Genomic DNA, 12,031 nt, shown 5'->3' on the forward strand with positions numbered 1-12,031 from the left:
GCCAATATTAAGCCAAGGTTAATCTCTTTAACTAGCCCTAATCCATTGATAAATATTGATTCAATAATCACTGTTAGGTAATCATTAGACCGGTACATGATTAGGTATTCCAATGTCTAATAATAGCTTGCCTTTTTTACTAAAAATTTAGTACACCAGCACCCCAATAGGATACCAGAATTACCTCAGGAGTAAAAATCAGAGGCAGATCCTAGCCCTAGGAACTAGGCCTAGCCATAGACTAAAGTATCAGTTATGCCCCAACTTGAAATTCTTGGCCCAGGCAACTGGACAACACCAATACAATAGCATTTCCCTTTTCCTGTCTGTACTTGCTTGACCATGTAACAATGGTTGACCCATTCACATTCAGCTATGAATAAGCCATAATAATTTTGCCTTTCATTTCAGACTGAGTTTGGGGTGAAAAGCTGCCTTCAAATCAAATTTCCAAGCCATTCACAAAAACTAAGAACAATTTTCTATGTTCACAACGCTTAAATTTGACCTGATTGCGTTTGTATTGGCGACGGCTTGGCTTTCATTACTTTCCGATTCCCCACCCCACCTTTTTTTTCACTTGAAAAATGAATGAAAAAGGTTCAAAATCGCTGAAAATCAACTTGCAAAGAAGAAAATAACGTTACCGATGAAGATCTTGTGGTAATTGAAGTCATTTTGATTCTGAATATACAAGGACTGGAATATTGTTACAATTTTTTTGCTGAGTTTCTACACCTTCAATATTCCCTCTCTTGTCATTTCATGCACGAACACAACATTCAACAAAATGCTTTCAAATAGATGCGGCTTGACGCTGATTGGCTGTGAGTGTCACCAAACATTCATTTCATTGGTTGATTTCTCCCGGGTTGTCATTGCAATTTCATACCAACTTATTGAAATTAAAGATTACAAAATATTTTCCATGGTTTCGACCAAATTATGTTACTAATTTCAAAATGATACCTAAATTCAATTCTTTGTAAAATATTTTTCTCAAATAAAAAATCTCGTACTTTTGAGAATTAGATTCTTACTTCCGGTGACAGAATATAAACTTCCGGTCATAACAAACTCATGTGGCCATATTTTATTTTACCGGTAAATTTCTTTTTTAACATTTGATTATAGATCCAGATTTGCTTCGATTTTTGAGACGAAGATGTTAAAAGGTGACATTTTTATTGCAAATTTGGAAATGTCCAAATTTAAAGTGATCGGTGAAATGTCACATTAAAATTTTGCAAGTTTATTGATCGATTCCGATGTCGGAATGACATTTCTTAGCTGCGATTAAAGCAAAAATGGGGTATTACCTTAGATACTCGAAATCAGAAAATAAAATTATTATTAAAATCCTAATTACCTGAGTATGAAGTTGAATAGATGACTGTATGGAATGATAAACTCAGAGTATATTATATTCAGGCAGATTAAATTATAATATATATTGCTTCCTGTCTGTGTCATCAATCAATAACTCAATATAATGATTTAAATGTCAATGATTAACCATGAGCTCATGGAATATGAAAGCCTAACATTCTATTGAAACCTTAGATGACTGTTTGAATCAAATCATTTTCTCTTTCCCAATGTCAATCAAAGACTCTCAGTAGTATTTGAAGAAGATGCGTTTTGTTTGTATTGTCAATGAGGGGCAGAATGGAAGACATGCCTATTGGTGGGTACTTAGGACTTATCTTGATGCCCATCAATCGTATGACTCAATTTTTTACCATTTTGTAATAAAACTATTATTATTATTATTATGAAAAAATGTGACTGTAAAATAAGCAAGGATTAAAAAGAAGGCACATGGTAGAGTATTGGCAGCCGTAATTTGTCTATTGTTACGGCACTTTACTCATATATTTTGTTTCATAAGATACAGAACTGTTTCAAACCTTAAAACTAATCCTTACAAAGACCCTACAGGCAGTTGCTATCTATGCAATAAAATGCTAAATCATGATTATTCCTTCCTTAATTAATGTAAACAAGTCATCCTGTTATGGTGCCATAACTTGAAATGAATTTCATATTGTTACGACAGACTACAGATATCTGTTGTTTTATATACAGTCAAGTAACCTAATTTCGTGGAAACCTATTATTCGTGGATTTCCGGAAATGCTTAATAATTTACATGAGCAAACTTGCGCGACCTCCGCATTAGTTTGTTTTGATAAACATGGGTTTTCTCTGCAATATCAGCCTGTAGAATGAATCCAGTAGTAACATGTATTAATGTATACTTTGACAAATACAAAATGGCGGATTTCAGTTATTACCAAACGTCACCATTTTTTATCGGCCGAATTTCCTTATAATCCCAAGCGGTAATCGGAATTCCAAGTGTCGTCTGCTAGAATGTAATCCAACGAATGAAGTCACGTGATCAACTAGCGGATTCCGTGTCAGCAGAAAATATCTATGGAACACAAAGTGGACCATATTCTTATGTTGTTTCAGTGACTTTTAGCAATAAATCACGCTACGTATCTGATTTTGTCAGTCACTATTTTTTTTTAAAATCGTGGTTCTTTGAAGGAATTGTCACTAGTTATAATGAATTGATATTAAAGATAAATACTAAGAGAAGTTAATTATACTACCCGGTATCCATACAATGTGTTTTTCTAGACTTATTTATAGATCAAACATTGTACACGAAAATAGGTCACGCATTCTGTCGCCGTTGCCGAGTTGGTTGCTCATGAAATATGGGTCAAAATGAGGGATTCATAAAGAAAATCGAAATAAACCAATTTTAATTATTTTGTAGAATATCTGAGGAAACATCTAAGACATAAAAAAATTTTTTCGTTTTTTTAACTTTGACAAAATTTGGTGTTGAATCCTGATATCCACAAAAATAGGTTACACCACTGTAGTAGACTCTATTTTAGGGCTTTGATTTTAGTCTGGAATATTTGTAAATCGTCCTCAGAAGTACTAGAAGTATATGAAAATCGCATAATACCTCATACTAGGAATTTTACTTTCTGTTTCTATATATGGCAGAGTCTCAAGAAATGACAAGTTGTCAATTTGACTTTCAAACATGGATAATTTTGGACTCACATGGTGAGCTGTGAACAATATTACTGATAAGTTCAGCTAAAAAATTCTGTTTCTGAGACTAAAGCACAATTGGTTAAACGAATGGCGAATCTGTTCTTATAATAGAATTTTTCATCTTCACAATGTCAAGCTACTCTGAACTTTGTCTTAGACTACCTTGACATTGTGAAGGTGGTATGTCTATGTTCCTAATTAGTCCGTTAGTCCTTATGAAGATGATCTTCTGTGGTCTGTATTTTAAATCTTATTACTTCCCTTTAATTGCAATTTGTTTGTTAATAGATCAGAAAGTGTGCTGTGTAATACTATGATGTAATATGGAAGATATCAAAAAAAGACTCGAATTGAAAAATAATCATGTACAGATTAAGGTAGGTGGAAACTGATTGAATCGTCTGAGGGAGAGAATGACCAGCAGTTCTATTTTCAGCGACAGTGGGCAGTTGGCATTGGAAGAGTAAAAGGGTTGTTGTATGCCTTAGGGGTGCCTGTTGAAATTAAACTTTAAAGAGAGTTCATTTTCTCTTTAAAAACATGAAAATTTAGCTCATCTGAGAGCAGAGACTTTTAACCTTTTTCTTTCTATTGCTCCTTTCTATTGATCCTTATTGATTGCATTACCTCCCTTTCCCCTATAAATCTTTACCTTTTTTCGTGATCTTCGCTTTTGTTTCCCTGCAGTTTTTTTCATGTTAGAGAATATAGCCTGACTGAATAGAACAACTTAAATTATTAATTTTACTCCAAGACTACAAAGCGTCTCATTGTCCCCCCAAATTTGAAAAATTACCCCTAGGCTTTTGCATGTTGTCCACCGCTCTACTGACGGGATACCCAGGTAAAAAAATTCCCTGTCTTAGAGTAATGATAAAACTAATAAAGTTTATTAAGTACATTATGATATGAATTGTGGTAAAATAATGAGTGCAGTTGATACAGTCAAGTTAAAACACTGGAGGGTGTATGGTCGTTAAAATCTCTGGAAGGTTTCAATTAATTACTGTTATACCGGTACCTTACTGACCTAGTTCTCCTAATTAATAAGTACTTTTATTTTCTACTCTCAGACTTATTCCAAGAAAAGTTATTTTCATGTTATCTAGAAAATATAATTTATAAAAGTTGAAATACATAGAAGTATGAAATGATTGAAGTCATGATGTAATTGATTTAAGGATACGTACTGGCTATTTGTACCGTCACAATGTGTGTTCTCTATGTTAGTTCGGATAAGATAAGACAATAGGCGCACTTATTTTTGGTTTTGTTAAAGCATGACGCCATATTGATTGTCAAGAATGATATTAAGTAACTTTGTTAGAGTTAGGTAGGGATGGCCATATGTTTTTTGCCCATTTTTGTACCACTGCAGTACGAATAGCCACAGCCTTAAGGATAACCCAAAAAGTTGGATTAAGTATCCTCATAAGATTATTTCCAATGATATCTAATGATGAAGAATTTTGAAATCTATTTTTTTCATCTTATTGGTTTCCATATATGAAATGTGGGTTCATTGGGCAAAGTAGCATTTGTGCTGGTGGTTGGTCAAAATTGTTATTGTGGGAGAGTAAAAAAGGCCTACCAGCTATCCTAGCCTGATAGTTTGCGATATCAGCATCCGCTGGAAGCGAACATTAACTTGTCATATACCTACCTACCTACCTCCTAGTCTGCCAGATGCATTGGGAGAACACATATGAAATAAGGATGTCTATTGTTAAATTTATCTTTTCTTTGCTTTCTTACTTTTATAATCTGTTTTTCTGACATCAAAACTTGAAACAGACCTTGTTATCTAGTCTACTTAAAATTAATTACTACAAAGCTTTCTAAAGGTACATGATTGTCTGCGGTGGTGGCTCAAAAAAGGGGATCAGGAGGGCCAAGAATACATTTATTTGTGGAATTATACATTGTTTCATTTCAAAAACTTAATAATATTAAACGAATACTCTTTCAAATTGCATAAAATGCAGGATTAAAGTCCTTATTTATTTCCATGAGCACCCCCTAGAGAATGGATTCCAACAAAATGTGGAGGTGGCCCCTGTAAATCAAAAGTTCTGTGGTTCCACTGGTAGCTTTTGGTGTTAAGAATTAAATTTTTTCAGTAGACGCTCACATGCAAAATAAAGTGGAACATAGCTACCAAATTGTCCTTGACCTTGGTTGCTGAATGTGTGTCAGTTATTGTGAATGGTGGAGTGATATTTAACATGACAAGCCTATCTTATAAATATATATATATAAACATAGATATTGCCAGGATCGTAGAAACTGTCAGGCCGGGAGCAAACTGAAAGTAGAAATTTCCTATGTTAACGGCAATGTTAACTTATAATGCTATTAGACTGGTTGAAAGGTAATGAACAGATATAGATATAAGAGATCTATATTTGAATGACTGGAGGTAAAATGGAGAAATGTGATTTACTATTCACTAGCCCTTCCTTATTTCTTTCTCCGTCTTTTACTAATGTAAGTTTTATCATGATTTGTGAAATGGCTTAAGATATAAATGAAAGAATAGACAAATGAATTAATGGGTACCTTCTTTGTTAAAGAGAGGGTATATGTGTTATCAGTGCCCTTTGGTTATTTGTTTTATAGTATCTCAATTTCTTTCTAACAGGGCTAAAAAAAAAAACGGTTTTCTTCTGTCAGTGATGCAGGTAAGAGGGCTGGCATGGAATAAGCCTCTAGTCATTTGAATGGTACAATAAACCAAGGCCCCAGGCTGTGCACGTAAAAGACCTCTCTGCATTTGGAAATCGAAAAAGGGCAGGCTTATGCCGCTGTTTGGCAAAATATCCCTCATTCTACCCTGCATGGTGTTATCCGTCTTCATTAGCCCACATGGTGCAGAAATGTAGGACATAAAACTCCATTCATTTCACAAGGGCTAAAAAACTTGCATAACTACAATGTTATCAGCAAGAGATGATTTCTGCTAAAAAAAATAAAGACATATAGAGGGAATAAATATTTTATTTTTATGTAAAATTTTGACATATGAGATGAAAATATATTTACACAAAAATTTATCAAATTATCTTTTTATACACAATATTACAATTTTTCAACAAAATTATACAGAAATTTAAAATTAAATGAAATGGAATTTTACTTCCAGCTCTTTTGTGAGGTTTATAGCACAATAGGTGCTGGCCCCGTATTCTCGAAACGGTCTTAGCACTAGGATGTCCTAGAATCAATGTTAGAAGATAAGAATCTAGGACATCCTAGCTCTAAGATCATTTTGAGAATATGGGGCCTGGTTCTTAACATGACGTCATTTGCTTGGTTACGTCGAGCAAATGGCGGCTGAGGGTTCTAACCTCAATTGTCATGTGAATAAGCCATCCTCACACATAATTCCTGTCGACCCAGCTGTGAGTGGGTACGGGAAATCTGGGAAAGATCAATGCCACAAGGTTTGGCCAAGGACCAGCTGGAAGAAAGGATCCTTAACCTTGAATCTAAGTTGTTATCCTTTTACAATTAATGCCAAGAGTTTTGCCCAAGGACCAGCTGGTAGAAATGATCCTTAACTGTGAACCTATGTTGTTATCCTTTTACAATCAATGACAAGATTTTTGGCCAAGGACCAACTGGTACAAAGGATCCTGAACTGTGAACCTAAGTACATGTAGTTATCCTTGTAAAATATAGTTTCTTTCTTTCTTTCTAATGGAGACTGGTAATGCCATGTAGTGTGCAGTGAGGTAAAGTTTTTGTTTTATTGAAATGAGAACTATTGTGAAGCTAATAATCCAATTTACTAGTCAATAACTACTAGTAGGATAGTGAATAACTAGGAGGCTCTCATATTGCTCTACTTTGGGTTTCCCTATTATTGAAATCAAAAAAGGGTCCTACATGACATGCTTTTATTGGTTGATAATAATGTCATTAGAACAGAACTGAGGTAGAAAACTTGTAAGATTACAATAGTGACAAAAAATATCAGGAAAATTGAAATGTTATTTAAATCTATTTTGAGTTGTTGTTAGTATAAGGTTTTATAAGAGGTACTCTCTTATAGAAGCACTGGCCTAGGTCACAAGTAGGACTGTGGATTTCAGCATTGGAATACATCAATTTGATAGGAAATTACCTACTTCTGGAGAGATTTACAAGATAGTGTAAGTCTTGTAATACATCTAGAAGTATCACAGTACATTAAGAATAATAATTTTTATAGATATGAATTTCTATTTATTATTTAAACAAAACGTTTCATTTCACATACAGGTAATGTTATCAACTCATTACTTGATCATCACTTGATGAAGAATAAATTGAAGTCTATATCTATAAAAATTGTTGTTTTGGTGTAGTATATGAAAAGTAGGAGATTTGAAGACAGTGAAGTTGCACAATCAGTGTGGTTTGAAACAAAAGGAAATTAAAAGTTAACTTCCATTTCCTTGAATTGAAGTCCAATCACTGTCTAATACTATAACTAGTGGTAAGTCTACTCAGGAAATTAATGTTAGATATAGGATTGTTTCCCACTTATAGACAGGTTTCATGGGGCCGTGATATACCACAGTTTTTACTCTGTTACGGAAGGTGTTATCACTAGTAGTGTTTCTAATGCAGGGGGTGTCAATGGCGATAAGAGGCTTTGAATCCCCACTTTAAAATTTCTTTTGATACAGGATTGTTTCCCACTTTATAGACAGGTTTAGTGGAGCCATTCAGTGATATACCACAGTTTTTACTCTGCTGTACTTTGCTGTAAATTTCATATATTCATTACTTGCAAGTCACTAAAAGTTTCAAAACAGCACAGTACATCCAATAAGTTTTATGTTAATGTAAATTTACTAGAAAGTGTGCTGACTAGTTCCTCTGTAGCAGAGCTCATTACATTCCTTGAATGTTCAGCACAGTTTTCCTAATCCCAGAACAGTAGGATGTAAAACTCCATTTCATTAGAACAATCAGTAATATTTAAAACTGTGTTTCAATAAAACAGTACAGAAGGATATTTTAATTTCATTTCTCTAGACCAATAAGATACAGAACAGTAGGATATATCTATTTCATTTCATTAGTACAATAAGATACAGAACAGTAAGATATAAAACTCCATTTCATTTCATTAGTTCTATAAGGTACAGAACAGTAGGATATATCTATTTCATTTCATTAGTCCAATAAGATACAGAACAGTAGGATATATCTATTTCATTTCATTAGTCCAATAAGGTACAGAACAGTAGGATATATCTATTTCATTTCATTAGTTCAATAAGGTACAGAACAGTAGGATATATCTATTTCATTTCATTAGTTCAATAAGGTACAGAACAGTTTGATATAAAACCCTATTTCATTTCATTAGTCCAATAAGATACAGAACAGTAAGATATAAAACTCCATTTCATTTCATTAGTTCTATAAGATACAGAACAGTAGGATATAAAACTCTATTTCATTTCATTAGTCAAAACATGAGCTGCATTAGCATTATCACTAAGATGTTAAAGTCTATTTAATTTCACTAGTTCACTTATGAGCAGAACAGTAGAATATAGAAACTTAATTTCATGTCACTAGACCATCCAGAGCAGAACAGAGAATTCCATTCCATTAGGACAATCAGGTACAGAAAATTCAGATATAAAACTCATTCTATTAGATAAACAAGAGCAGAATAGTTAGATATGAGACTCCATTTCATTATCTCTCTGAGCTGAAAGCCTGGGTAAGAGGTTGAGACACTTATGGTGTATTCCTGTAGAAAATAACATGTAGTCTCTGGAACTGCTATAAGCATGGAATACAGACATGTTTAGTTCGATATCTTCTTCTACCAAACCTGAAATATAGAATAAGAACATGTTTTGATATTGAGGTTATGTTATTTCTTCTGTATCTGGCACGCTTGCAATGGGCATAGTTCACATCACTCATCTTTCCTTGGACATAAGATTAAAGATATGGTGGAATATAGATATATTCTATAAGAGAGAACTGGACATTGTCTTGGTTGGTTGGATGTAGGAATTTAGAATATGTGTTCAAAACATTTTAACCGGTAAAACTTTTAGCTTCAAGTGGGGTTATCCCCTCCTCCTCTGCCATGATTGGCATCGTCCCTGTCAGTGTACATTATTTTAATTGAATTCATGTTGATTTGACGTAAGGAGGAAATAGTTTATACAAGAAAGAAGAGAAGAGTTGATGGGTTGCTGTAGATGTTAGATATTTATTATAACATGATTTATTATCAACAGTTTAGACACACGTCAGTCTTCATTTTTGGGAACTGATAGTTCATTTAAAGAGAGCAATAACCATGTTGATGAGAACTCCCACACTCAAACATAATATGGTTTTATTGAAAGGAGAATTTTCATACGTAATTGGGTTATAAGCTATAATTGTATATGTTTTATAGATACAGAGTTTCTCTAACTCTACCCTAATAGACATCTTTCAACAATTGCTACAAAAATATTACCGAGTTATGTCATTACCCTTAAATTGAGCTATGTCACGTACAGGAAGTAAAAAATATGATATTATTAGAAGTTAGAATTAATAAAATTTAAGATATCCTTTTGTCACAAAAATTGGTCGGCCAATGAAGGAAAAATGCGTGTGTATATGGATAAATTTTTCTGTAGATCCATCATCTTTTTCCATATGCGAATGAAATCGTCATCATTCCATATAAGGTGTTTGTTCGCTAATGAAAAGTTTCGAATGCAAGGTTTACTAATGTAAAGTGCGTAACACAGAGTGACTAATGCAGAGTGTATAATACAAAGAATGAAATACATATTCATTTTTATATTTTTACCCACCAATATTTGTACTTTTTAGCAATGTCATATGCATGTTATATCAATTGACAACATTGGTATTTCAAAACTCTGAATATTTATGACAACGTTATAAGTCCATATCAGAATCATGTCAAATATTATTGAAATATGTCAAGTACCGGAAGTAAAAAATATATTATTTTGTTAGAATTTGTAAGAATTAAGTGGGCTGAAAACTATAAATGTGCATCAGAATTATTTTTATGGTTATCAAAATCACGCTGATTGGCGTTCTCCAGCCAGATAATGGTTTATGGCCTACGCTACCACATTGTTACAGCCAACTTTTAATGATGTTTCGTTTTCTGGATAACGGAACCAGACAAGGCTTCTTTATTTTTATTTTCAAACAAAAAGTCTGAAGTTTTTTTTTTTGAGAGATGATAATAAGATATTATTTTTCATGTTGAAAATGTTTAAATCTATTTTTTCCGGAACTCTTGAAAGAGTTCAATCTTCCTGCTGTTATTTTTTTCTTTTTTGTTTCCATGGTTGTTTTTGAATTTTTAAGCTTTCATCTAAAACACATGTTGTTAATTTGCGATTGGGTTTTAAACTGCGATTAGTTGTGTATGTAAGCGTAACTCATACTCAAACTCAAGGTATTCTTACATGAGTCCGGAAACTCTCCATGTATGTAGGGTAACCAAGTGATATTGGATGCCATTATTTTACTCAAAGAAAGTCCAAATGTTGGAAAACTAGGTCTGTGTATCTGAAACATGTGTCAACAGTGGGAAATGAGTAGTCAATTAAAGAAAACTAATAAAAATCAGAATATATAAGCTGAGTTATTGGTCAGAAGAAATAATAACGAGTTGTTTGTATTCCTCATTTATGGACCATCTACTACTAGTACTACAGTACTTGTTGATCTGAACCTAAAGCAACCTCTACCAGATGATGCCATTGGTCACTGTCCAATCCATTAAAACAGGATCCTTTAGCAGGGAATGCCATTAGCCACTGACCAATCCAGTAAACAGGATCTTTTAGCAGGGAATGCCATTGGCCACTGACCAATCCAGTAAACAGGATCTTTTAGCAGGGAATGCCATTGGCCACTGAACAATCCATTAAACAGGATTCTTTTAGCAGGGAATGCCAACGGCCACTGACCAATCCAGTAAACAGGATCCTCTACCAGATGATGCCATTGGCCACTGTCCAATCCATTAAAACAGGATCCTTTAGCAGGTAATGCCATTGGCCACTGACCAATCCAGTAAACAGGATCCTTTAGCAGGGAATGCCATTGGCCACTGACCAATCCAGTAAAACAGGATCCTGAAGCAGGGAATGCCATTGGCCACTGACCAATCCAGTAAACAGGATCCTTTAGCAGGGAATGCCATTGGCCACCGACCAATCCAGTAAAACAGGATCCTTAAGCAGGGAATGCCATTGGCCACCGACCAATCCAGTAAAACAGGATCTTTTAGAAGGGAATGCTATTGGCCATGCTGATTGACAACATCAGATTACTTGTCTATTATTTCTGTTCATCTATATCCTTGACTTGTCAAATTTCTTCCTCAAGTCCCTGTGGTTCGTGTGATGTCTATTTTAATCGTTGATAAATAAAAAGGATATTGACACTGGTATAGATTTCTATATATTTCATGATCTGAATAAATTTATACTCAGATAAATCTATGGATCTTTGAATGATATATAAGAATAACTCAAGATAAAGAATTCTACATGATAATGCAGATAGTTTATAGATAGTTTTCCTTATTTTTTAGTGTCAAATTAAGCAAACTGTTTGATTAATTGGTGTTAGTATTGAATTATCATGTATTATTAATCATATCATTATGTTCTTATGGTATATAATTATTAAGTATTAACCAATCATAAATATCCATGTTTGTACAGTCTGGATAAACAAAAAAAGACTTTTTGACCTTTCTTGATCTGTCACTCATTGGAATTCTGCTGATAATTCTCTTCTAACTTAGCTAATTATGGATTATTTGTAGAAATGTGAGATAAACTGGTATTTTTCCAAGTCATTAGAACACCTCTACTTTCTATTCATATAAGTATTAGCATTTTCATTTTCATTAATAGAACCCATCTTTAAGGAAGAG

The 12,031-nt window shown here is 33.6% G+C and overlaps 1 protein-coding gene across 1 annotated transcript; it reads right to left on the reverse strand.

The window, feature by feature from the left end:
- Nucleotides 1-8,762: 8,762 nt before the first annotated feature.
- On the reverse strand, nucleotides 8,763-11,241 carry LOTGIDRAFT_164887 (hypothetical protein; the record flags this gene model as incomplete). Its single annotated transcript, XM_009061400.1, has 2 exons — nucleotides 8,763-8,923; nucleotides 10,956-11,241. 2 exons carry the CDS (start codon nucleotides 11,239-11,241, stop codon nucleotides 8,763-8,765), a joined length of 447 nt encoding a protein of 148 aa, XP_009059648.1.
- Nucleotides 11,242-12,031: the final 790 nt, after the last annotated feature.

This window comes from Lottia gigantea, assembly GCF_000327385.1.
Source record: "Lottia gigantea unplaced genomic scaffold LOTGIsca_48, whole genome shotgun sequence".
NCBI classification, from domain to species: domain Eukaryota; kingdom Metazoa; phylum Mollusca; class Gastropoda; family Lottiidae; genus Lottia; species Lottia gigantea.